Source organism: Typopeltis vanoorti, chromosome 7 (assembly GCF_054136105.1).
Source record: "Typopeltis vanoorti isolate ZY-2024b chromosome 7, IOZ_Tvanoo_1.0, whole genome shotgun sequence".
Lineage (NCBI taxonomy): Eukaryota > Metazoa > Arthropoda > Arachnida > Uropygi > Thelyphonidae > Typopeltis > Typopeltis vanoorti.
Window position 1 is genome coordinate 84,002,415 of NC_143555.1, and position 27,622 is coordinate 84,030,036.

The 27,622-nt window shown below is 35.2% G+C and overlaps 1 protein-coding gene across 2 annotated transcripts in view; it reads left to right on the forward strand.

The window, feature by feature from the left end:
- The first annotated feature begins 1,835 nt into the window (after window positions 1-1,835).
- The window catches only part of LOC150104821 (glutamate receptor 1-like), a 301,010-nt gene continuing 275,223 nt past the window's right edge, over window positions 1,836-27,622 (forward strand). For both annotated transcript variants that reach the window (XM_090395997.1, XM_090395998.1), the window contains exons 1-2: window positions 1,836-2,121; window positions 16,984-17,139. In XM_090395997.1, coding sequence (XP_090252123.1) covers window positions 2,034-2,121; window positions 16,984-17,139 — 244 coding nt within the window. In that variant the 5' untranslated portion in view covers window positions 1,836-2,033. The remainder of the gene's footprint in view (window positions 2,122-16,983; window positions 17,140-27,622) is intronic.

Consider the following 27,622-nt stretch of genomic DNA (forward strand, 5'->3'; position numbering starts at 1 on the left):
AGTCATGCTTCCAACATTCAGTGTTCCCACTCGCAACATCCTCTCTCTACCTGCTGGGCTCGCTTCTTTAACTGCACCCGTCCTTGATGCGGTAGCCCTCGTTCACTTCTCGCAGCTGTAGGGCGATGTGGCTGCACGTCGCTTATGGGGTACGCCCTATTCCTTATATCATTTTCTCTTTGACTCATATCATAGTTTGAGCTGGCACTGAAGTTTTCCGACCGGATTCCCTTCCTGACATCAACCCTCGCATTTATCCGGGCTTGGGACCAGCACCTATTGCGGCTAGCTTGCCTCCTTCGGTGGCTGCATAAGACGAAATGACTTAGCAAGATAGGAAAGACTCACCCCTAGCCCTTGAATACTCTAATAGCATCAGGGGGAAGGATGCGCTAATATTTTCTCTTACTATCTTTTTGATGGGCAAACTGTTGGAATTTCATCAAGTGCGTTCAACACATTTAATTTTTGTAAAAAATGTCAAGAAATCACTTCTTTCTCGTTTCAGGTTAAATAAATTTTTTCATTGAGATTTGTAATCACGTCATAGTCCATTAAGGGATCTGTTTTTCAAAAATATATTTACCACTGAATTATAGAAGACCATTATCATAGATTATCCCAGTATGGAACTACAAACTGATGGGACTAATTTTTAAAGGAACTGATTGATAAAAATTTCTCTTACATCCAAGGGGTTGATTATTGTAATAACAAACGCGCAATTTACAAATTTAGACTCTAGAAGAAAAAAAAATGTATATATATATATATGTATATATATATATATATATATATTAGATTTTGTCAAATGTAGGGCTTGCTCAGCCAGTTCTTGAATTTTGGTTAGCAGTAAATTCGCTACTGCTTAGTTTCTCAATTTCCTTGTATGAAATAATCCTCTGCCACTCCGAACTTGTAAGCTAGCTCGAATATATATGTATAAAAATTACCTTCTAATTTTAGTTTAGTGAATTTAAAAAAAAATCAGCTTGGGTTGCAAATTATTCCAAGAGAGAGACATGTTCTTAGATGAAACCGCAGCTTCAATTGACTTCTATTATAGATTATTGCATTTTTTTAGAAAGAGTTTTACTTAGAATCTTTCTTAGACTTCTGCTGTAACATACACTGTCGAAACTCTAGCAAATGCAATGCTTCCCGTCATTTTTAAATTACTTTTTTTAAGTTTTTTTTTCTTTTGTTCTTCAGCAACTGTACTCTCTCATTAAACTTGACATTTAAGCGATCTTCACACTCTTATCAATCATTTAGGATTTCTGTTTAGCAATAGTGTCCTTTTTTTATTCGTCTATTCAATATTCTCGCGGGATTTTTTTTTTTTAATGTGCAAAACAAAAACCTTAATTTAGGAGTTAAACTTAACAGGAGTGAAACAAAAACCAAAGTTTCTCGAGTGTGCAATACATATTCATACAGAAAACAAATCCCATCCCCCCTTGTTGTGTACTTATTCCCTTTTAAAAAAGCAATCCCACGTGAAGTTTATCTTGTGACAATCGATACACAAAGGCCCTGGATAAATTATGTGCCCCCCCCCCGCTTAATCGGAATTCTACTAAAGCAATTTCATAGAGATAAGAAATTGCTCTAACAGTAGCAATAAAATTCAAAACCACTGTATACGTGAAGTTACGATCAAAGTGGAGAAAGGAGGGACCTCTTATATTTCTATCATCTCTGTATTGGACTATCAGCGCTTCTTATCAACGACAGCTATCAACACTTCTTGTACAATCTCCATAGGCTGACCTAACGACCACTGGCCAATTTAATGTTTATGAAACATCTGCTCTATTCTCACATACCGAAGGCAAAGTATGTCTTATGATGTAAGTCGAAAATTATTCCTGTAGGATATTTCTTCGAAGCGGACTCTCCGAGAATAATCAGATGAGACAAATCCATTTACGGAATTTATTTTATGGCAAGGTCTAACTTCCTTGGCATTTCTCCTTTCAATTGACTTGAAAAGTGAAAAAAAATCGTTCATTGTAACCTTTATTATTACCATGGTGATATATTATGGGCTTTTGTGTTTTGGGCTGTTAATGTGCACTGTTGTGACCTCATATGCTTACAGATATCGGATACCAGTAGGTAAGTTATTGATTTGTCTTTACTTACCCAGTTCCGATTTTAGGATGTCTACTTGAAGAGTTAGTACATATTATGTTGCAGTATATCAGATTTTACTATAACAAAAAAGTAAATTATTATCTGATTAATACGTAATAATTAAGGCTGCTTAATTTTATTAGAATAATATGAACAGTGGCGGCTCGTGGCTAGAAATCGTGGGAGTGCTACAACTTTCAAAATATACATATACACTGTAAGTACAGTGTATGTATATATGTGTTCGGATAAAATATCAAAATTATGGTAAAAATTTAAAAAAATTAAACATGAAAAAATATTGTTTATTATCGATAAAAGTATAGTTTATTATAATTCAAAATTACTTAAAAATAAAATTCATTATCATAACCCCAATAATGTTCTAAAATAAAAACTATAACAAATGTTGTCTTTAATTGTAATGTCCAAATATTTAAAGAGACGGAGTAAACACGATAAGCACTACGAACACTCTACTACTGGCGCAAACTGCATATAAACAACAGTGGAACTGCGCGACGGCTAGTGCTGCATTACGCTAATAGCTCGCGACGTGCATATGCTTGCGCGCGTAGCAATATGACACTGTGGTAAACACAGTGCTGTTAGCGTCCTTCACTCACCTCATTGCTACAAGATGAATTTTCATTATTTTTTATACAAAATAAGAGAATTGTACACAGTGCCACGCCGTGGGTAGGAGGCGCCCTTGTGCAAAACCTTTTTCAGCGCCCCTATAAAATAAGTTTCCATGAAATATTTTTGCGAAACATTTTACTTTGTTAAAAGTCCAAAACAGTTTATATAAGTTATTTAACAGTAGTAGAACATTGTATCACTGAAATTGATTAATAAGGAATTTTTAATAATAAAAATTTTCAAAAATGTTTATTCCTTGATATATTAAATACAACAGAATGTGTGTGTGTGTGTGTGTGTGTGTGTGTGTGTGTGTGTGTGTGTGTGTGTGTGTGTGTGTGTGTAAACAAAAATTACTTTTATTTTAATATAAAAAGAAATATTACATAACAAGAATAATTTGGAGATATGCTTTTAACTATATAACAATTAGAATAAATGTAGATTTATTTTACATATTTATCCGTCTTGCTTTAGCCGCCACAAAATGTTTAATAATATCTTTAATCCATAATATTATTTTCAATTGATATAATTGATAAATCCGTCAGACGCTCTCCAGAAATCGTTGACAGCAAATAATTTTTTATTAATTTCAGTTTTGAAAATCTTCTTTCCCTTGATGCTTACGGATATTGGTAATGTTAAATAAATACGCATCACAATCGCAGTATTCGGAAACGTGTCGGTTAATTTATTTTCGTATATATAATTTAAAACATCCTGAGGAGCCGACTCTTTTTTAATAAAACATTGCAAAGTTTTTAATTCCTCAAATAAATAGTCATACCATCAATATCGCGATTGTCGGAATCTTGATTGTCGCTCAGTTTTAAGTGCAAATCTTTACAATGTTTCATTAAATCTTCATCACTCCAATCTTTTAATTTGCTAAATGTCTCTTATAACTTTAAAGTTCTCGCTATGTTGTTTTAAGTGTATGAATCTTTCCGTGACTGAAGTTATTGTCGTGTCTAAAATCGCGAAGAAAAAATTTATTTCAAAGGTATGTGTTGTCTTATCTGATGCTTCGTAGCCAAACATTTTTGTTTTTGTTATTTTGCGAATGTCTTGAAAAATAGGATCAATATTAAGATCGTTTCCTACTTCTTTTGCAGTTCTAATAATATTTTCAAAATAGTGGTCTGTTCGGCGAGTATTTAATTCTTGTAGAACATAATCAAGAGTTCTGTAATTTTTCCCATATCAAATGTCGGATTCTGCATTATTTTCTTGCAACATTTACGAGACTTAAGATTTCGTACTAAACATGAACAGAGCAAATAAATTCAAATGAATAAATCTTTGAAATTAAGTTGTCTGCCTGAACTCCAGAATCAATATCTTTAGTTTCACCTTCCATAATATCAAAAAGAGCCTGATAAATTTCCTTGACATTTTTAAGGGGATTTGTTGTTTCTACTCTACTTTCCCTCCTAGTAGCAGAAAGTGGTTTCAAATTTAAAACACAAATATGTTTTTTTTTTTAATATAGCCGAACGCTTCACAGATATTAAAAAATAATTATATAATTCCTGCATTTCCCCCAAAAAAGTTACAGTTTCACAGGATATCTTAGCTGCATCATTAACTACCAAATTTAATGAATGAGGAGCACGCGGAATTAAAAAAGCCCTTGAATTTATTTCAAGGATTTTTTTCTGCAGTCCATTATGTTTACCTCGCATATTTGAACAATTAACATAAGCTTGGCCGCGTAAATCCGAAATGTTAATATTCAATAATTTTAAATAATTTTTTATAAATTGAAATAGTCCTTGCCCAGTGGTATCTTCTACAGATTGAAAACCCAAAAAATGTTCATGAATTTCTGCTATATTTGTATCTTTATTTTGATTAACAAATCTAATAACAATAGATAATTGATCTGTGTGGCTGATATCTGGAGTAGTGTCAAGAATTAATGAATAATATTTCGCCTCTTTAACCATTTCTAAACTTTTTTTGTTTTATAGCTTCAGAAATTAAACGGACGATTTCATTTTGTTTTATCACCTAAAGAATGAGCAATGTTCCTTTTTTTGTGATGTTTGGATGCGATGGGAGTGTTCTGCCATTATCGAATCAAATTTAGCGACAGTTTCTACTAACCATAAAAAATTGCCGTTATCATTTTCAAAAAGTTTTTGTGAAGAACCTCTAAAAGCTATACACTGTCTTGATAAATATTGTATTATGTAGATTAACCGCTCTATAACAGATTGCCAATATTTTTTCTCAGTTTCGTATAATATTTGTTGTGTGCAATCAATAATGCATTTCTTAATCAACGACATTTTAAGTTCGCTCTATTTTGAACAGTTTCTAATGTGCGCGGAACTTGTCCCGTGTATTTATAGTATATGACTCAAATGTTACCAATCCTTACAAACCGTATTCATTAGTAAGTTGGGAATTTTGACTACAAATTATTTTGCAATAATAACAGAAAACCGAATTTCGCGATTCTGAATAAACTAAATAACTTCGTAAAAGTTTTTCTCCATATGCTAAAGTTTGATAATAGTATGAATCGGAAAACTTGCGGCCAGATTCATCTTTGGGAAATTCTTTATTAACTACTTGACGCGGGCAATGCTCAACTAAACAATCTCTAACTTTGGTAGTTATATGATTCGGCCACGTACGTGGATCATTAACATTAAAATTTAAAGTACAATTTGAAGTTTCGTGTTGCGCTGAATCGGAATCCAATATTTCTTCTGCTGCAACTTCTGTAGACAGGCCAGTTTCATCCTCGCATGTAACATTTGTTTCTTCATAGTTATCTTGTATCCTTTCTTTTTCTGTGGTAGAGCTACACGGAGTACTTGCTTCGTCAGAACTTTCTGTTTTTTGTTTTTTATGTGGTCCTGAAGTTAAAAATTTATTCAGCGATCCAGCCAATTTATGTTCCAGTTGTACTCGTTGCAATTGTCTTTTCCTGTTTTGTGCACCAGATAACTTCTTCGCTTTTTTTTCCCGACATCTGGGGGTTAACATACTTGGTTAGACTTTAAAATAAGAAGAGCGTTAAAAGTTGTCCACCAAAATAAATAATATTTGCTGAAATTTTCCCTTAAACTAATTTTTAAACCGCTATTATTTTTAAGGTGAAAGGCCCAAAACTGACTTTTTTTTTTAACTACAGAATTTGAATTTTCACATGTTTTGAATAATAAATATGCTTACATTTTAGGTACTTTTTTTGAAAATTAACATGTAGAGATATTAGCCACTGATTGATTTCTCAGTGATATTTATTTATTATTTTTTACATTTTGGTAATTGTTTAATAATTAAGAAATTTCTAGAATATTAAAATTATTTATTAAAGAAATTAGTAAAAGGACCCCAACCCCAATGTCTTCCAACCAGAACAAGAACAAATATATAAATAAATCTCTTATTGAAAATTATTTATTTTCTAGACGTCTACCCAACATAATATAAAAATCTTTTGTTTTCAAAATAAGATAATTAACTAGAATGAAACAATCAAACTTAGCAAAAATATAATAGACGTACTTACTTTACGTGAATAATAATCCAAATTCACAAAAACAAGTCAAAAATTGTCCGAAGTCACTTAAACATACATTCAATATGTCTCCCATTCAAAATTGAAATGACGCTGAAAAAAAAATGTAAGAAGTGCATATTTGGATAGACGCTATTTCGTCTATCCAAATTCGAAGTTGAATTTAAGAAAACGAACATCGTACTATACATCTATGTTTCAGACTAAATATTTTGATAGATCAGTGTGTCTGAAACTTCAGATTTCTGTATACTCCTTTCTTTAATTTTTATTATTAACAAGTACCTTTTCAAAATAATAATAATAATAATAATAATAATAATAATAATAATAATAATAATAATAATAATAATAAATATATTTCATTGTAAATGTCTGTTTTATTTGAATTTAGATGAACATTTGTGTACATTTAAACAAAAAAAATATTTATTTTTAATAGAACAAAATTTATAAAGATACTATACATTTTAACTTAATATAAATAATTTATCATCAATGAGACAAGTGAAATTGCCTATTTTTATATCTGCTATATTACTCTCTTTTTTGCGTTTTATAAATCCAGTCTTTAACCAATTAGCCATACTTAAGAATTTGAAAGCTAAAAAAATTACCGTATTTACTCGACTATAACTCGCGCTTTTTTCCCAAAATTAAAGCTAAAAAATCGTGGTGCGAGATACATGCGGGGATTTTCGGACACTAATGTTTTCAGGAAAAAAAAAGTGAAAATGGGTACGACTTACCAAGAAGCTTCTGTTCTCCATCACTTCTGTCCTCGAGAGCGGTTTCCTTGTGTGCAACAATCAAAGTTATCTACCCAAATAGAGTCATCTTCTTTCCCATTATATCAAGCAAAAATTACCAGTAATTTAAGACTTGAGATACGTAATGAACAATCCTTGACAAATTACTAATGAGAAGTGAAAGATGTGCGCGACTGTAGGCAAGTAGAGAAAAAGCAACTACTGTATTAAAAAGTGCATATGATTGGTGCGATATTAACAAAAGATCGCGCGACCCAAACAAAACAAGCTGACAATTGAATCGAAATGCTAATTCTCTTAAACCGATTTCCATAATATCTGAAATGCATTCACTATATACATATTTCTTAGTTTTAGCACGTTCATGAGGGGGGTATTGTCAAGCAAAACCATATGTTGCACCTGCAACATGTGGTTTGCTCCAGTCTATACAGCAGTTTCTGTTGGAGGGGAGATGTGATTATTAGTTAGTGTTTATATATTTCCAGTTTTCTCTAATTGCACTATTTGTTGAGAAATATATTACACAGTCTGCAAATGTCTGTGAACCTTATTCAGTGACATGATAAAACTAATTGCTTTTCGTGTTTTTGCAATATAGTTGCTGTTGTGGAGGGCGAATTGTTTACTGCAGGGAGTAAAATGTGAAAGTCGGGGCGATAGTGGTTCACAATTTGAGTAGGAGAATTCATGCATATATATATATGTGTGTGTGTGTGTGTGTGTGTGTGTGTTTTGGAATTAAGGGTAAATATTAAGATTAGTGATCAGAGCTTATGCCACCTTTACCACGAGTTGCCTTGGTCTTGCACTACCTGTAGGATCAGCTAGACTTGCATCACTTGCAGGCGCAAACTTGACTTATATTTGTCTGTTTGCTTACTTGGGAAATGGAGTAAAACCAGGTTTAAAATTGCTTGGTATTTTTAACATTTATTATACCCAAGGAAAAATACTTTCTACATATATATATATATAGTTTTATGAAAAAAATTGAATGACTAGAACCGAGATTTAATTAAAAAGGTTTTAATATAAACACACTACTAGTTTCGGCCTGTAACAGCCTTCTTCAGGTGACATTATAAAAGAAAAAACACTAAACATTGAGGGTTAAAAGACGATGAACAACACAGACAGTCTTTATACATAATTAGCATGAAAACGTTGTAGTTGTATTTGAAGCTGTTCTTTCATTTGTTGCATTGTAATCATGTATTGTAATCATGTAATCATTGTAATCATGTATATACATAGTCTATATATATATATATATATATATATATATATATATATATATATACATAGTCTATATATATATATATATATATAGACTATAAAAGTTTATGAAATTCACATCGTATGATACTTTATGGGTTGTTTTCTTAAATATCTGTGATAAGTGGGTTCTAAAATGTTTAGTTTTAGTATGTAGGACTGTAATTTTTTCATTAATAAAATATAATAAGCACATATTTAACTGTCAATGGGAACTGGCGCCTTTTTTATTTACTAAACTAAACGCTGTATTTTTGTAAAATAGCATGTTGCCGTAATACGGCTGAACGAGCATCCTTATTAAGCAGCGCCGTTAGGCAGGCTGCTTCTATGCTACACCCTGTCGATGGTATGACTTCACGGTCTGTCTGAAACTAACAATTTCCACTAAAAATATAATAAACAAGCGAGAATATTTATACAATTTTCGCTGAGTCGATGCTTACTCTGTGAAATAAAATCTGTGGTAATATTGATAACGTTTCACTTCAAACAAATTATAAAAAACTGGTGATGTATTTAGTTCAAAAAAAAAAATAAAAAAATAAAATAAAATAAAAAAAAAATAAATAATAAAAAAAAAAAATATATATATATATATATATATATATATATATTAGCACGGCTCGGCCCTGATTGTATAGAATTGTTGATGATAAAATTAAATATTACAAGCAAATATAAATAAATTAATAAATATATTTATGCATCGAGAAAAGGGGGTGCTGCAGTTCCGTAGTACCTATGCACGAGCTGTCCCTGAATATGAATATACAATGGTGATAGTGTATTACTGATATTATTAATAAATTTATTTATTTATTTGTATATTATAGTATAGTATCATAAATAGTATATTATTATTTTTAATTCGAATAATATTAATACACAAATACGAGTTCCCGGTCTCGCCTTCAGCATTAAAAGAATCTAAGTGATCTGAAATTACATTACTTTCAATTCCTTTTAATAGGGGGCCAATTTCTATATAAATTTTGCATTTCATGAATATAGTAGTAATATTTAGTGTTGATATTCATATAGAAGCATTCGCATCGACGATGTCCGTCGACTGGAAAGATCTGGGTTCGAATTCCATCCAGGCCGGAAAGAACGTTTACTAGAGTTAACTGAAGGTAACTTAGCCGATGTCTCATGGAGATGGTAGAGTTCCCCCTCCCCCAAGGAAATTCGGGATTTTTTTTCATCCAGCAAAACAAGCAAACCTGCCAGAAGAACGCATGCAGTTTACAGACATAGCAGATAGATTAATTACCCCATCATAATGAATAAGTAGGTTTCTAAGAAGCCAAGTTAGTTGGCGGTGACAAGCTGTTGATCCTAACACGAAAGGATGAAATGAGATGGTGCGCTCATATAGTACCAGAAGTATATTTAATCTGCCTAGCATTATGAATCTTGTGATTCATAATTTCAAATATTTAAGGAGAGTTGGGATGTTTGGAATTAGTGCGAAAGCAACTGAAACAGTGAGACCTGTATATTATAATTATGCTTATTAATTGGTCGCGCTCTTCTAGCCGCTTTTCTTATTTTGCAGGGTAAAACTTCTGTCAGCTCTGTATGAGACTAATTAACTCACCTTAAGTAATAATTAAGTAAACGTTCTTCGCGTCCTAGATGGGATTTGATCCCAGGTCTTTCTAGCCAAATAGCATCATTGTTACTGACTAAGGTACGGAGATTTACCAATTAAGGAGTTATGGGATATATATTTGAGAATGAGAACTTCCATTCGGTGGCACGAATTGTAATGAATATGAGCAATGCATGAATATATCTTCCTATATTCCCTTTCATGTTAGGCTCAAAGGACAGTCATCACAGCCAAGTAAAATGACGTCTCAGAAACCCACTTACTGCTTATGGTTAAACCTATATCCATTGTCTGCTCTGTCTGTAAATTACGTGTGTGTTCAGAAGACTGGCTTGCATGTTTTACGAGATATAAAACCATCTTCCGGGATTTTCTTCCCGGAAAATGGTTTTATATTAAGGAAAATTAAGAAAAATCTTCCATTTTCCAGTTTCAATCCTTTGTAGTAATGAACCCGGATCTTTTCCAAGCCAGTGACACACATCGAATCTACTCAACCACAGGATTATCACCTCCCCCTCTCCCCCCTACACTAAATAAAATAAGGAAGTATCCCCCCAGTAATTGGGGGGAATGCAACATTGGCTGAATTAAAATTTTAATGAAAAGTTTAAACCAAAAACCAAATGGAAAAGTTAGCTGGCTGGAGGTGGACAAATGAAATAGTGCCTTGTTTATGGGAAAAAAAAAAAAAAACCTAAACAAAAAAATATATATAAATAAATAAATAATGACATAGCTCTAAATACTCTGCAAATGTGAAGTCTGTTTCTTGATGGCTGTACAAGTTTCCGACTCCAGTTACATTTAGTATCCTTATGTCATAAAATTAAACTTCTTTCTCATAAATCTTAGAATCTGAAAGAGCTGTTTTCTTATCAAAGTACATTCATCTCATTTTTGCAGGTATCGGATACAGCAACTTCTTTTCACGAACGTACTACCTCGATTAGGTCATGCAGTTGAAAAGACAAAACAGAAGTTTGTACAGTTGAAACCAAAATGACTAATAATTTAATACATTCAACCAAAATTGATCTTTCCAGCTATAAATATTTCAAGCTATCTTTGTCGAAATGCATGACCTGAAAAAAAAAAAAAAAAAGAAAAAGAAAAAAAAAAGGCTTAGTACTTGAAGAATTTCATGAATTGCATTAAATAAAATGTTGAATGTTAAATGTAATGTTAAATAAGACAATATTAAACGTATACATGAGGATTAAAATAAAAGTATTTATTTCTAGATATTTCAACCTGAATATTACGTATTACAGGTGTTAGTGGCTGTTAGATTAACAAATACAAGGCAGACGTTAGAGTATTAACCTTAAAACATACAAGCCGTGTGATGGCATTAAGAACAACACGATATGAAATGTCATAAGTATTGCTATGACGACGTGATGTTAAATTCTTTTTTATTAACAACAAAATTATCAATGTCTGAAAGTATCTATCTTTATTTATTTTTTGAAAGTATCTCACATTATTTTTTGCACATCTTTATAATGTACAAAATTCGATTTTTTAAAATCGAAAAATGTTATATGTGACATTTATGGCATTAACGTAGGATAAAAAAACATCGGTAAAAAAATTGAAATCATTTAAGGATTGCATACTCTCATTGGTCTGTAAACGTTGGTCGATTGGTAGAGCCTATGCTGCTAATGGCTCACGAAACAAAGTTAAGCAAGTTTGAGCGCGGTTAGTAGTTGGAAGGGTCAATCGTTCGATGCTGTTTGCACACTCTCCCTTGATGAGTCTTTGGACTCTCTGGAGGTGTTAAAAAATTTCTGTGTTCAACAATATTTCGAACTTTAGATACTTTGCAATACATGCTTTCAAAAATTTTAATTAAAAAAATTATTGTTTTGAAATTCTGTTTCTGAATTTAAAGGAGTGGCGTCTTTCTCTGTTTGTAAGCCACTGATCGTAGACAGATTAATAAATTAATTAATATCCACCTTCGAGGGGGGGGGGGGATCACCCTCTTTTCTCATCTTATAAAAACATAAATTAGCCTTAAAAAGTAATTATATTATTTTCTTTTCACCCTTATTCTGCCCAAGCAAGAGCAAACAAAACTTTACACATCAAATATCTTCATGACTAGACACTTATATATACAGGAAGTTGAAGTGGAGACACTGAGAGCTTTTGTCACTTGGATATGGAAATATGGCCTGTCATTGATTCAGCTATCCGTAACTTCACGAGTCTAGCTCCCACTTACAAAACTTCAACGGGAGCTAGACTCGTGAAGTTACCGATAGCTGAATCAATGACAGGCCATATTTCCATACACTAATATTATACAAGCCCGATAAAGGAGTGTGCTGTGCAGTGTCCGATATTAGGATAACTTGATATGTGGTTAACTGCCTCTATATTATTATTATTATTACATAACACATCCAAGGAGTTCAAGGACTCATCGCGGGAGGGCTCTCCACTTCACCACATACCTCACCGTCTTCACTACTACTTAATCCTCCAGATACACATAACTCACTGTCTCCACTACTGAATTCTCCAATTACGCATAACGCCATCTACCGCCCAACACCACCACCACCACTATTACCGACAATAATTTTTGTCTGTAAATTGCGTTTGTTCTGTATGCGAGACATGAGTTTCCGGGAGTTTCCAAAGGGTTGGAAAAACCAAAGGTCTATAACCAGCTGAAGTACAGAGGCTCAGATTTACCTAATATATTTATTCAAATGAATCAACCAAATAGTCGCTTTTAAGCCGATTCGTACAGTGGTGGTGGTGATCGAGTGTTTCCTGTTGAAAACTGGAGTGTATGCAGTCAAATAACATCGCATACAGTGCTCATGGTCGCCACACTTCATTTAATGTACATTTTTTGTGATATTATTATTATTATTATTATTATTATTATTATTATTATTATTATTATTATTATTATTATTGTTGTTGTTGTTGTTGTTGTTGTTGTTGTTGTTGCAAAAATATATATAGTATTGGTAGAATCAGTACCTTGGTGCCCTCCACTCAGTTCAATGGAGGAATGGCACAATTATGAAATATTTGCTACGGGATTCATGGAATTGATTATATATACTTTCCAATAAATGTAACATGCAATGGTTGTTATCGAATCCCCCCCCATCCCCTCATGGCAAAGCAGTGAATCAAATAAACAGGGTGATGGTGAAATTCATTCACTTGAAAGATTCAAACGCACGATTATGTTGTTTGGAGAACGAAAGTGCCAACTAGCCAACCATTTGGTTTGAAACACTGGATCAATTCCTGTCTAGAATGTGATGAATATTTAATCCATGAAGACATTGTAACTGAAAGCAATTAACCTCTCTCAAACAGAGGTGAAAGGTTTACTTTCAGGAAACTTCTCTGCCTGTAAATAAATAGACAAACTGATCGTGTATCGCGCACAATTGACAGGCCAAATTTGCTTCACTTTTAGAGTCAAACAACAACCACCCACGGTGGGTTTGAATCCCGCCGAGGCATGGATGTTTCTGATTGTTTTCTGGTGGGAAATGAATTGGTGTGAGACAGACCACCGTCCTGCTTATTGGAGTCGGAAGTGGTGGCTTGAAAAACTTCCGTGCTTGGTCTCTAGAGCAGGGTTCCATTATTATGTGGGAAAAGATAATAAAAAAATCACACACACACACACACATAATTTTCAATGCAAACCTATATATATATATATATATATATATATATATATATATATATATATAGGTTTGCATCTTTTCGTAAAAGTTGCTATCGATTTTTAAAATGGAGATTATTTTATTAAGAGATGATGGTGAATATGTAATAATAATAAAATATTAATCAGTAAAGAAAGAACAGAGTGATAGTTTCAGCACAAACAGGAAACGTATTCCTCTTTATAGTACACAAACAAGTTACTAAAATTGCACGTGGTTGTTATTCAGCTTCTACGGAGCGTGGGAACTAGGTCTAAGGAGAATGAGTGATGGGATGAACACGTCCGAAGATAGGCGAGGACATAAATCGAGTCTGTTAATGATCAGAAATCACAAGGTTAAATATACAAGTGAGGAGTCCTCCAGTAATATTCGCTCTAAGAAGTGTCTATTCTCGCGTAGTGAACTTTGATATCAGGCATGTTTTTCATCGGATGGAGACCTCCCTGTGCGATATAATGGAAGTGAAACCGAAAGATTTCACAGAAAGTAAATTCTATAGCCATCTCGTTATTTCGCAATATTTAGTTGTCAGTATTTGATAAAATTCATGGCATCTAAGATTAAGAACTTAATTATAAATTTCAAATAATAATAACAACTCCCCGCCCCCAAAACTATCGTATTTGTATATTATTATTTCTACTAAAGATTTAATTTTGGTGAAGACAACATTCTCAAGACAGAAATTTATTCAGTTTGCGGGCATATATTTATGAGCAGGGGCGGCTCGTGCAAGGCACTGTGGAACTTCAGCATCCCCAATTTTTCTCGATATATAAATATATTTGTTAATTTATTTATATTTGCTTGTAATATTTAATTTTATCATCAACAACCCTATACAATTTTCTTATTTTGTATAAAAAAACAATAAAAATCCATCTTATAGGCACTTAGGAAGGCGAAGGACGCTAGCATCACTGTGTTTACCACAGTGTCATATTGCTACGCGCGCAAGCATATGCACGTCATATGAGATGCGAAATTGTAAATCCATTCCTTTAATTGTAATTAAAGGAATGGATTTTATTTTTAAGTAATTTTGAATTATACTAAACTGTATAATTTTATCGATAATAAACAATATTTTTCATATTTAATTTTTTCTTTTTATCATAATTTTGATATTTTATCCAAACACGTGTACACTGTACTTACAATGTGTATGTATATTTCGAAAGTTGCAGTACCCCCACGGTTTCAAGCCACGAGTCGCCACTGTTTATGACTAATGTAAGACGAAGGAGCTTCGGTATTTCAGTCCGTATTTACTATCGCATAAACGCGATGTTTTCGTTTCGAAATTCGACAAGAAATCTCTTGTAAGTTTTCGTTTCGAAATTCGACAAGAAATCTCTTATAAGTTTTCGTCATTTCGTACACTCGATATGAACTCCTTTGACAGTTTCGTAAAGGTCAAAAGGATAAGTACTCCCGTTCAAATCATATCGGGAGAAGCGATTAAAAATCTCATGATCATGATTGGGTTCTAACAAGCCTTTTAAGAATCCACGCTTTCCGAGTATCCTCGGCTCTCATAACTATAATAATTCTTGGATAAGGCGGTTAACAATATGCCTAGTATATTTTCTATGGAAAATGTGTGTTAATTAAATTAATTAATTAAACATCAGTTAAACACAAGAATCATTAAATAAATTTGTGCTGATTTTCATTGACATGTCCCATTCTGATCACCAAAAATTTATAATATTATTATAAGTACTTACGAGTGAATGCACTTTTTCTCCTGTGTGCTGGTAGTTTCCCCTCCTTTTGTACATCCTGGAGATCGCTTTGTAGGCTGGTGGTGGATGACTCTCTATCTGTTGCGTCACAAACACCTTCAATAAGAGATTTCTTAATACCAAAATTAAACAAAGTCCCTTGTCTCTTATTCATATCAAAATTTAAATCTGTATTCCTATTACTTTTAAAAAATCACGGCACTCACTACGGTTTCAAAACAAGCACTTTCACCTACAATACGAACTTGCGAAGAAAGTATTCAATATTACTAGATTTGAGAACCGGATACAGACTACCTTGATCTTCAATTTCAGTGGAAAAATTTTCTTTATACTTCCTTGCTGATTGGTCACTAACATTTGCAACACAGGTGTTATTTCGTTCAGTTTTAAGAACAGAGGATACATACGCCGCCCATTGTTGTAATGGGCTTGCAGGCAATTTTTATGATCGGTCATAAACAGCGGTATTCTCTTTCCCGATTGTTGAAAGATTTCGATGTGTGAAAATTAACGATAATTTATGAATATTTCGATATTTAAAAATATGCCGCTTGGTCACTGACATTTGCTACAACAGGAACTATCCATTTGTTTCTTTTCCACTTGAGAACAGAGGATATGCCACCATTGTTATAATCGGCTTGCAGGCAATTTTTATGATAGTCATAAACAGCGGTATTCCCTATCCCAAATGTTGGAAGGTTTCGATGTGTGAAAATTAACGATACACAGATGTTATTAGGCGCTCTGGGTCTGAGCTTTTCGACATATTCACGAATATTATTCTCATCAGAATATTTCCACTATAAAATATTTATTCATGAAAAATGCTTAGAAAACTAAAATGACAAATTCCAGGAACTTCTCGCGGAACACTTATTCCTTCCACGGAACACAATTTGGGAAACCCTGAGTTATACAGTCAATTTTTTTATTTTTTGAAATGCGGGACATAAATCGGCATTTCCGGAAAATAAAATTCTACTTGCCTATGCTAGAGATCGACGAACTCTGCAACCGGTCGAAAAAAAGGCTTAGAAAAAGTTCCTCTGGTTGGCAACAAGAATTGAACCTATAACGGTCTTTCTTCTGGCGATCTAACGCTGTGGAAGCAAAAGCCCTTTTGCTTCCAATAACTGGCCGTAGTTATTATGAATTACTTAATAGACGAAATAATAAATAAATAAATAAGTGTACACCTCGTTTTGGCGGGTTTGTTGACTGGAAGTGCTGAATATCCATTAATATCGTTTGTTAGTTGGTTCATCATAGGATTTTAGGAGAAAGGGGGGAATTTTTATTCGGTCATTCAGCATTGGAATAGTCAGGAGGGAGGAGGAAGAAAAATATTTAAGGTGAGCCTGAAAGATATATGGAGCCTACTAGCCAAAAGAAAATTCAGGTAGATCTATGGTGATTTAGTCAAGTTACTCTGAAACAGCATAGCTTAACTATCAGTTGTACACCCTTTTCCTCCTTTTTCTATTACTTTGTTTTAAATATGTTTTAAATATGCTTTGTTTAGGTGTAATAACTTTTCCGGGAGATGAAGCTGCACTTTCAGCTATCAAGTTGGCTTTCTGGCATTATGAAATGAACACTACGGACTATTCTCCATTTTCCATAAATCTAATAGAAGAGAAATTACCTAGCAAAGACTTAGTGGAACTCCATCGTACAGGTAATCATTTTGATATTATTTTTTGAGGACAATATGTATATGGTGTTTCAAATGACTATCCAGAATGGATATTTATGCATATGCATAATACACATTAACATATTCCTTTCTTCACTCTAATCACTTGTACACATGACGCTATCGTGTTATAGGACTAGAAAAAAAAAATCTTGGTTTGAATCCCAGTTAGCAGTTATACGAGAATTTTTCAGCAGAAAGCAAGTTAACATGTCTCATATAGAGATGACAAGGGGTTTATCTTTACACAAAGCGGACAAATTGGCAAGTTAAAAAAAACAAAAAAAACGCAATTATTAGACTGTGTTTCAGAGGACTTATCGGCCATATCGTAGCACTGGTTAGATGTCTCTGAAGTCAAGTTATGTGAATCCCACCCAAGAAAGATTGTAAACCTATTTAGTATCGTGGGCAGGTAAGAATTAAATAATCAGGCACTTTTGTTCAAGAGACCAAACGTGTAGCATTTTTCAGTCCACTTCAAGTCCCTCTCCCCCACTAAACAAGATGAAACCACATGTAAACCTAAAGAGTTTCACAAACATCCATGCTAAAATGGAATAAAACCCATGAACTGTAATTTGAAAGTGTGATATCCGCTCGACCAACCAGGTGGGTCCGGTATTACTATTATCACGTGACACCTCCAAGGCCTTATCCAGACATAACGCTATTATCTGTTCCCCATGCTACTATCCAGTATATCTTTTTGTTTCCAAAAGGGGAAAACACAAATTCTGTTTCACATCACGAAACTGAAGGTCAGAGATTCCATCATCGAATTAATTTTAACAATAATATACAAAAGTCAGCTAGGACAGTGTTCCAGATTCGGTGGTAAATTTAAGAGTATAGAAATCATCCACTTGTTAGTTAAACAAACAACCAAAAAAATAAATAAATAAAAATAAATTTAGAAAAATAATAATAAATAAATAAATAAAAAACAGCTGTCAAATTTGCCAAGCTGGTTGGCTGAGTGGTTAGCGTACCCACTCTCCAAGCAACAGGTTGAGGGTTTGAATCTCGGCGTGGGTATCTGTGATTGTATTTAGGGGAAGGGGGTGGAGATCGACGTCATTGCCCAGTATGAGACCACCGTCCCGTTTATTTTAGGCCTAAAGTCGCTTTAAAAAGTTCTATGTTTGGTCTCTAGAGCGGAGTTTCGGGACTATATTAAAAATATATAACTGATAAAAATAGAAAATAAAAATTCATAATTTTCCCACGGTATACAAATGTATTATAGGTTTACAAATAACCTTTCGTAGGTGGGAACAACATAAAACAAAAAAGAAATCTATTCAGTAAAGGAAACAAACTTTAAAAAAAGTTAATATAAAAAATAAACGTACCATGCATTTATTTCAATGTTTCTCCTCCTCATAGTTAATGCTAATAACCACATAATGTATGGTGCGATCATGAAGTTAACGTTGGTATCCGTATATTATTATCATTATTATTATTATTATTACCTCTTTAATAGAATGGCGCTTACGTGTTACTATGCGCTGTTCCCTTGGCAGGCAGAGTTTTAATTTTAATAATAATAATAATAATTAGATCATGAAATCTTCTCTTTACTGCTAACGTGAGTTTCGAAAACATGGCTGAGGTTCTTCAAGTGCTCTGAGTAAAAAAAAAGATACCTAAACAGTCGTGTCGTCTGTTTTCAATGACATTCCTAACTTGTGCTGTATATGAATTCATTTTATTAATGGAAGGAGGCGCAGCATCTGTGAAACGGTTAAAGGAATCACGTTTTAGAAATTTGTTCATTATTGCTTTCTCGAAAATTTACTGTTAACCAGAGTTTCTGAGCCTCGGCTATTTTCCTGTTACCGGGACTCCAAACATTCTTTTTTTTTTTTTTTTCCCGAGTCCTTCTAATTCTCGGAGTGTACAATTTAGCTATATTTATTATGTTGCCAATAATATTATATTTATTATATTGTCAGTTCATTGGCAAAAATGCATTTGTCCAATGAATAAAGTACAAATTTGAAATGAAACCAAGTTTTAAGAGCCTGTGTAGCTCAGTGGATGTGGCGTTTGCCAACCACGGCGCTTGGCCGCACGAAGGAAGACTTGGTTTCGAGTCTAGTCGGCGACTAGAGGAAATTTTTCTAAGCCTTTTTTCGACCGGTTCCCGAGTTAGTCGATCTCTGGCACGGGCAAGCAGGTTTTTCCTCCCGGAAACTCGGATTTTTCGTCCTGTAAACTCAAGAAAATCGACCGTAGAACCCACATTATTTCAGACATTAAATATATTGTGTTAGGGTCAGGGACCACGAGATGGCGGCACATTTGAGCTGTCTCTCTTCACTGAGTACTGCTTAATTAGTGATAGCCTTGGGCCATCTATCTCTGATTGGTACCAGTGGAGATTGAACTGCCCACTCAGTCTCCAAAAGTTAGATAGGGCTAAATGGCCTCGCCTACTCCCCGTATACGGGAATAAAAAGGCGTTAGCTGATTTTTTTTTTTTTTAGCTGAACTAAGTTTTATTATAACAAATTATATTTTGAATGAATATATGCACAAAGTAAACAAAAAGAGCAAATACAATAATATTTATTATTTCATTATTCCTTTGTCTCTTTCTACTACTCTTGGGCGGCTCGCTTTATGGTTCATGAGCGTTTCCGTAGCGCAATTGGAAGAACGACGGTAAAACGTTGCGCCCTTCAATTGGAAAAGGTCTAAGCTCGAGTCTCGTCACGATGGGAGGAATCTTTATATGGACTTTTTCAATTGAAGGTGAGTTAGCCGATCTCATACGGAGGTAGCAGGTTTTTTTTCCCGGAAACTCGGGTTTTTCATCCCGCATACAGAAAAATCGGCCCTTCAGAACACACGCAATTTACACACAAAAATTACGAGCTGTGGTGGTGGTGGACAGTAGATGGCGCTGATGTAGATGATTGTTAGTAGAGGTTCGGAGTAGTGGTGGAGACGGAGAGTTGTATAATAGGTGTCTTCCCACGATGAGTCTTCGGACTCCTTGGAGGCGTCACGAATAATAATAATAAGAAGAAGAAGAAGAAGGAGAAGAATATTTATTATTCTATGGGCACCCACCTCCATGGAGCTCAAAGACTCGTCGCGGGAGACCGAAACCATCTACACAATCTATCACACTTCTCCTTGAACCCATTAACAGAAAAAAGCATTCACAACTGACTCGGCCTACTTATTCCACTCGTTCACAATAACTCTCCAAGTAAAATATCTAGACTTCACACTCCTACTACCCACACCTTTATTCAACTTCCAGGGATGATCTCTTGTTGTCACTCCTCAAGACAGGTGCTGAAACATTTCCCATGTATCAATCCTATAAACCCTTTAATGTTTCTATTGCATCCCCTCTTTTTCTCCTATCAACTAACTTCTGCAATCCACACACCTTTAATCTATCCTCTCAGGGAGCATTCTACATGTCTCTGAACCGAACCTTCTCCATCGCTTCCTCATCCCCAAGAAACCCATATCAGACCTGAGAACAGTAATCCAATTGTGGACGTATCAAGGCTTTATACAGCGGAATAACAACTTCCTTATCTCTACTTGTTATCCTGTTCTTCAATAGCCAAGTATTCTTATGAGCTACTTTGGCAACCTTAGCAATATGCCCTCTACTCTTCAACTCTCTGTCTGCTACAGTCCCTAAATCTCTGGCTTCATCTAACTCCTGGAGTACAGTGCCATCATTGTCATACACAACTACATCCCGAAATGCATAACTTTACATTTTTGCACATTAAAATGACATCCATTATCTTTTGCCCATAATGCAACTTATTTAAATCATCCTGCAAGCTCTCCACATCGCTTTATCTATTACTCTACCTAATTTCGGAAACAACTGAATATTTCCTTTCAGGTTATTTCGTATATCATTTATGTACAAATTAAACAGTAGTGTTGCCAGCTATGAACCTTGTGGCACATCTCTAGTCGCCTGTTTTTTGCCTTTCTTCTGCCCTTCCATATATCACTTTTTGATCTGTCCAGCAGCTATCCTCTTATCCACATAACCAGTCTTTTATCCATCCCCATTTGTTCTAATTTGCGTAACAGTTCCATGTGGTATTCTGTCAAATGCCTTTGCAAAATCATCGTGTAGCCATTTCCTTTATCAACTCAGCTGTCACTATATTATAAAAAGTTAGTAAATTACTAAGGCATGACCAGCCCTTCACAAAGCAATGTTGCCCCTCATACCATATCATATTTTTATCTGCCTAATCTTGAATTCTGTTTTTGACCAATTTTTTCAGTACTTTTATCACCAGGCCTGATATAGTGATGGATCTATAATTTGCTACTGCCGTCGTAGAAACTTCCTTATACAAGGCAATTATTTTGTCCTCTTTCCACTCCTTTGGAACTCTACCAGAGTTGAGATTAAATTAAAGAGCCTGGTCAGATGCAATGCCGGTTCCCTTGCACATTCTCACAAAACACGAGCTAATATCCCATCTAACCTGACATGTGTATTTACAATGAGATTCTGCACATCCTAAGAACCTCCAATTCATCCACATCTTCCCACATCAGTGTCTGTTACATATGTTACAGCACCAACCTCACTTGGATGATATATCCTTGCAAAGTGGTCACCCAGCAACTCTGCTTCTGTCACCTGGTCCGCAACAGCACTCATTAAGGTTAATCTTCCATAGTCATTCTTCCTTTTGCTTACCACATAACAAAGGAAAACTCTTTCGGATTTTCTTTGGCCTGCTTGGCTAGATTCTTCTCATAATCTGATTTTGCTTTCCTTGCGATGCTGGTCATCTTTCTTGCCTGAGCCTTGTACTGTTCATGAGTTTTATCTTCACCTTTCTCTTTATATACCCACGACAGCATTTTCTTCTTATGCAGCTCCTGCTTAATGATATTAGTCATTCATTTAACGCCTACCTGATTAATCCTCCTTACCTTAGGCATACAGTCTAATATTGCTTTCTCTAAATGTTCTTTAACTATCTTCAATGCACTACTAACATCCTTCCCTTGCAGTGTTTTATGCCGTGGTACAGATTTAATCTTCCTCCTAAGCTTGTCATAATAACCTACAACGTAGTTTCATATATACAACTTCTTGGCAGAATATTCCTCATGGTTTACAATCTCTTAAATCAAGACCTGATGGTCACTTTTACCAATCGGAGGAATTTCGCCATCTTGGTTAGGGGTAGCTGTTCTGATCCCATGACGAGGTCCAATACTCTCATATCCCTACTCCTCTCCATCAAATGCTGCCTCAAATAATTATCTCTCAGTAGGTGTATAAATTCTATCATCTGTGCAATCCCCTGGTCCATAACAACAACCAACTGTATATTTTGTCTTAGTGGCCTTGGTCTCTCACACAAGCTTCCTTCAAATGAACAGCCAATCTCCTGTTTAGCCTTTTTGTTTTTGGATGTAATTCATGAACTATCATCAGCAGTATCCCTTCCCTTTCGTGTCTTCTCTATCTTCCCTGAAAATACTAAACCCTTTACATTATTTCCCTGTAACTACATCATCTGCTGTTAGCCAAGTCTCACTAATGCCTATAACTTTTAATAAGGTTGCACTAACCAATGCCCTCTTGTTCCTGATACTGATGGCATTAGTGAATAAACTGAAGCATCCCTTTAGGTCTCCAGCCAATCCTTACTTCCTGAACTGACTACCCTATTCAATATTCTTGCATGAGAGACTAGATTCCGCACTTGGTCATTCATTCTGACAGTCACTGCCTCATGGGTTCCTTCAAACTTACCTGCTTCTACCCTAATTGCTTTTTCCTGAATTTATGCTTGAGATGATCGATGAGGCTATCTCTCTCTCTCTCTCTCTCTCTGGACATCTAACATCAAACCATTTAGATGCTTTCCATTAGTATTATACAAATCTTTCTTTCCGCCGAACACCGCAGATCTTACATCATTCCTTCTGCACAACCTACATATTGACTAATTTGCTAACAATGTTCTTTTCAGTTCGTCTCTATCATAGCGTGACAGGTGACTAAATGTTTAATGTAGTTCCGTTTATATTTAAAAAAAAAAAAAAATCAGTTAACGCCTTTTTATTCCCGTATATAGGGAGTAGGCGAGGTTTAGCCCTATCTAACTTTTGCAGACTGAGTGGGCAGTTCAATTTCCACTGGTACCCAATCAGATAGTTGGCCCAAGGCTATCACTAATTATGCGGCACGCATTGAAGAGAGATCGCTCAACAAGTGCCGCCATCTCGTGGTCCCTAACCCTAACACTCGTATTTAATGTCTGAAATAATTTGGGTTCTCCGGTCGCTTTTCTTGAGTTTACCGGACGAAAAACCCGAGTTTCCGGGAGAAAAATCCCGCTAGCCCGTGCCAGAGATCGACTAACTCGGGAACCGGTCGAAAAAAGGCTTAGAAATTTTTTTTCTAGTCGCTGACTAGATTCGAAACCAAAAAGTCTTCCTTCGTGCGGTCAAGTGCCATGCTGTGCAATATTATATTTATATTGTTTATATATTCTTTATTTTTAATATTTTTTATATTTTTATTTTTTTATATATTTTTATTTTATTTCATTTATTTATTTTTATTTTCATTTACTTTTTCCCACAAGAGGTCAGGCTAGGTTAAATGATTGACAAGCATTTAGATTCATCTTACTTTTGTATAGTGCAGTGTCATGTAGCTTGTATCTTATACACAGGCCCGGCTGGTGACGTATACGAAGTGTGCAACATACACAGGCTCCGCAGAAGAAAAGGTGCATAAAAGATGTCAAAAAATATGAGATAAGAGTTTAAACGAACAACGAATGGTACATATAATTATGAATGTACGTCGTCTTCCGTTCGGGTCCCTTCGGATCTTCCCGGAAGAACAAATAAATTCTGAAATTGTATCCTGGACCCGATTATATCACTGCAATTTTTTATTAAAATTTACGAAAATATACCTAAAATAGTTTTTTATTATTTTTTGATGTATCATAAATCAACTTATGATTAATTGTTGAGTTCCGTGTAAGGGCCGTATCCCAATTTTAATCGGATCGGATGCATGTAGTCCGGTCCTAAAAGTCGGCTTACTACTAATAACTCATTCTTCTCGACATTCGAGCCTGTTATATTAGCGGGCTGTTAGGGCGGCTTCATGCATCTTCAGCGGTGTACTGTACGGATCTGAAACTTGAGCAATGAATAAGGAATCAAGAAGAAGAATTTTGGCATTTGAAAGAACTTGTTACAGGAAGATTCTAAGAATAAGATGGGTACAGAAAATCACCAATGAAGAGCTCTGTCAGAAGATACAACCAAAACAGAATCTAATGCAGAAGATTATAAAACGTAAGCTGCAATTATTTGGACACATCTGTAGAATGAGTGAGGACCAGAAGATAAAAACATTTATGTTTGGTATTTTGAATGGTTTAAACAGAAGAGGTAGACCATACAGAGAATGGATAGACGATATAAAAGACTGGTGTGTAATGGGTTTACAAAAACTGCGACACTGTGCACTGGACAAAGAAAGGTGGAAGAAGATAGTGAAACAGGCATTAGACATCAACGGGCAGTGAGCCCATGGTTCATGATGTTGATGATGATGATGATGATGATGTTAGGGCGGCGTCAGCGACACAAAATAATCGGCGAACTCTCGAGTCCAATGCGAAACATTCTTGTAAAATTCTCTTTCTATTTTCTATAATCTATTTTCGTTGAATCTTCAAAATTAATTTATTTATTAATGCAAAATTAATGTAAAGAATATTTGAATAAATCTCTTAACTTTATATTACTATTTTATATTATTTTGAAAATGTATGAAAAAATTTGTATAAGCAGGACTAATCCGTAGGTAACATTATACTCTAAAGCGGTTTTCATTTGTTTTTCATTTCCTGTTCGTTTTATTCACACTTTATTCAAAAAAAACTTTTTTTGGAAAGGCGCCAAACATTAATCGCACATATAAGAAAAATACTATGCGCCGGCCCTGCATATACATGTGTATTTTTCCTGTTGACCTCGATATAGAGGTCGAAACGTCGAATGTTACTTTCCTAATAGTAAAGTAATTATTCTAACACGTGTGTTGTTTCTCCAAAAATTTTTCACTATGAATGAAGACCATCGTGTTACCTTAAAAGAAAGAATTGCTTCTTATTAAGCTTATATGAAGACTCGATACTTTATACTGTCCTTTAATATTAACAATATTAACTTTAATATTCAAAGTTCCTCATTGGAGAGTAGATAAGGATGCATATAAAAAAGTTTTTTGAGATCATAGAACCTAACTTGGTAGTTTGTTTCCTCCTTTCTAGCCCCCCCCCCAACACACGCTTCTTGATGCCTTATTGTTACCTAGCGACAGCTATTCTAATAAAGCTCACTAATAACGCGCGTGTCCATTACCGATTTAAACCGAAACTAGTGACAACATGACTTTCGTTACTACATCGTTTGCACGTCGTAATAGTGTATGACAGGGGTTCCCAACCCTATGCCCGCGGGCACCATGGCGCCCGTCGACCAATTTGTGTGTGCTAGCCGCTGTTCAACCGATGTGCCATATAGTTTGAAATAATCACGCAACAATTCATGGCATGCTATATGACGCATGCGTTAATGACACATAACGAGTATTAAACGCATACAATGTAAAGTAGACGCACATTCGGAGAGTTGTTCTGCTGTCATTGTGATCGGATGTATTCCTTTAGTCTCTGCCTAGTTGATTTTTATACAAGGTTTTTCGGGAAGCTCGCATTGCACTGGAACTAACACAGTTCGTGACCTACTATCTCCCCCTCTGTATGAAATATGCAGAGGTCTAATGGCCGGCAGGCCTAACCCGCAATGAGGACCAGTGGTGGTTGAATGGTTTTTTACAGAGGTAGGTTGCTGCACTGTGTCCAAGTAAGCCCCTGAAACTCCTTTTTCCTAATTTTTAGGACAGTCACCTATAACAGACTAACTTTTTGCTGGTTGACGCTTAATCTAAGCTGTCTACGGGATTTGCTAGTAGACTCTCAGTCTACAGGATTACCCGGGAAACTGTTAGTTTCTCTCAAGCCAAACTATGGACTCTCCATACGACGAGCTTGATTTCAAACAGCTATTGGCTATCTTTAAGCATATAGGAGGCTTACTACAAAAGAAATGGCCAGAAAAGGTGGCAATCCACCAAATTGAAGAAGTGGAAACAGAGGACTGTCAATCCCCTGACCCTCTCCCCAGCACTTCTCAAGATAACACCAGAGAGATTATCTCACCTGTTAACGACCAGCCCCTAGTGGACTCAGATAACTCTACAGACTATCAGGTTGTCAGCAGGAAAAAACGTAAGAAGGGTTCGCCAGCAGCAGAGCCTGAAATAGTACGTCAACCCTTGGAAAAAACAACTCCAGTGGACTTAACAGCACAACCTGATGAAAGAATAGAGAATGACTCCAGGGCACAACTCAAAGAGAGGATTCCACCTGTAATCTTAAGAACAAAAGAAAAATGGTCTTCAATAACAGCAACGATGAATAACACAAACATCAAATTTACATCAGCCAAGTGTACAGAAGAAGGAATCGGGATTCAACCAGAAGGAATTTCGGACTACCGCCAGCTCACCAGACTTATGGATGAACTAAAAGTTCCTTATCATACATTTCAGCTCAAAAGCGAAAAAAAACTTAAAAGTCGTAATTAGAGGGCTGGCTGAGGCCATACCAGCAGAGGAAATAGCTACTGACCTCAGATCACAAGGCCTAGAGCCGATTAAAATATCACGCATGTACCGAGCGGACAAGTGCCCTATGCCTCTGGTCTTGGTCGAAATCAGTAAAGATCATAGAGAAATTTACGACCTTAAAATAGTTTGCAGTTTGGTCATCAAGACTGAGCCTCTCAGAAGGAAGGCTTCAGCTGGTCAATGCCATCGCTGTCAAAAGTATGGACATGCGCAAAAGCTATGCAAAGCTGAATACAAGTGTGTGAAGTGCGGTAACAACCATCCATCACACACCTGCGTCAAACCACGAACCTCACCTGCTAAGTGTGCGAACTGTGGCGGCCCACACCCAGCAAATTATAAGGGATGCTCACTCCACCCATTCAGCCTGCAGAAGGCTAGAGAGGCACTACCACTGCCCAATCAGAAGCGAATTACACCAGAAATCCAAATGCGGGTCGTTACTCCTGAAAAGTCATATGCATCTGCGGTCCCTACTAATAGAAACCGGCATCTTGCAACCAACCACTGCAGCAACCCTAGCTGCTACTTTGGGAGAGATGTTAACAGCCTTTAGCAAAACAAATCCCAATCAGGCTGACACCAACAAATTTCTCAAAAACACACAAGTCATCTTCTCTATGATTAATGGATAATACGGTCAACTTAACTAATTCATTACAGATTGCTTATTGGAATGCTAACGGGCTAAACAACAACCTCCTAGAACTA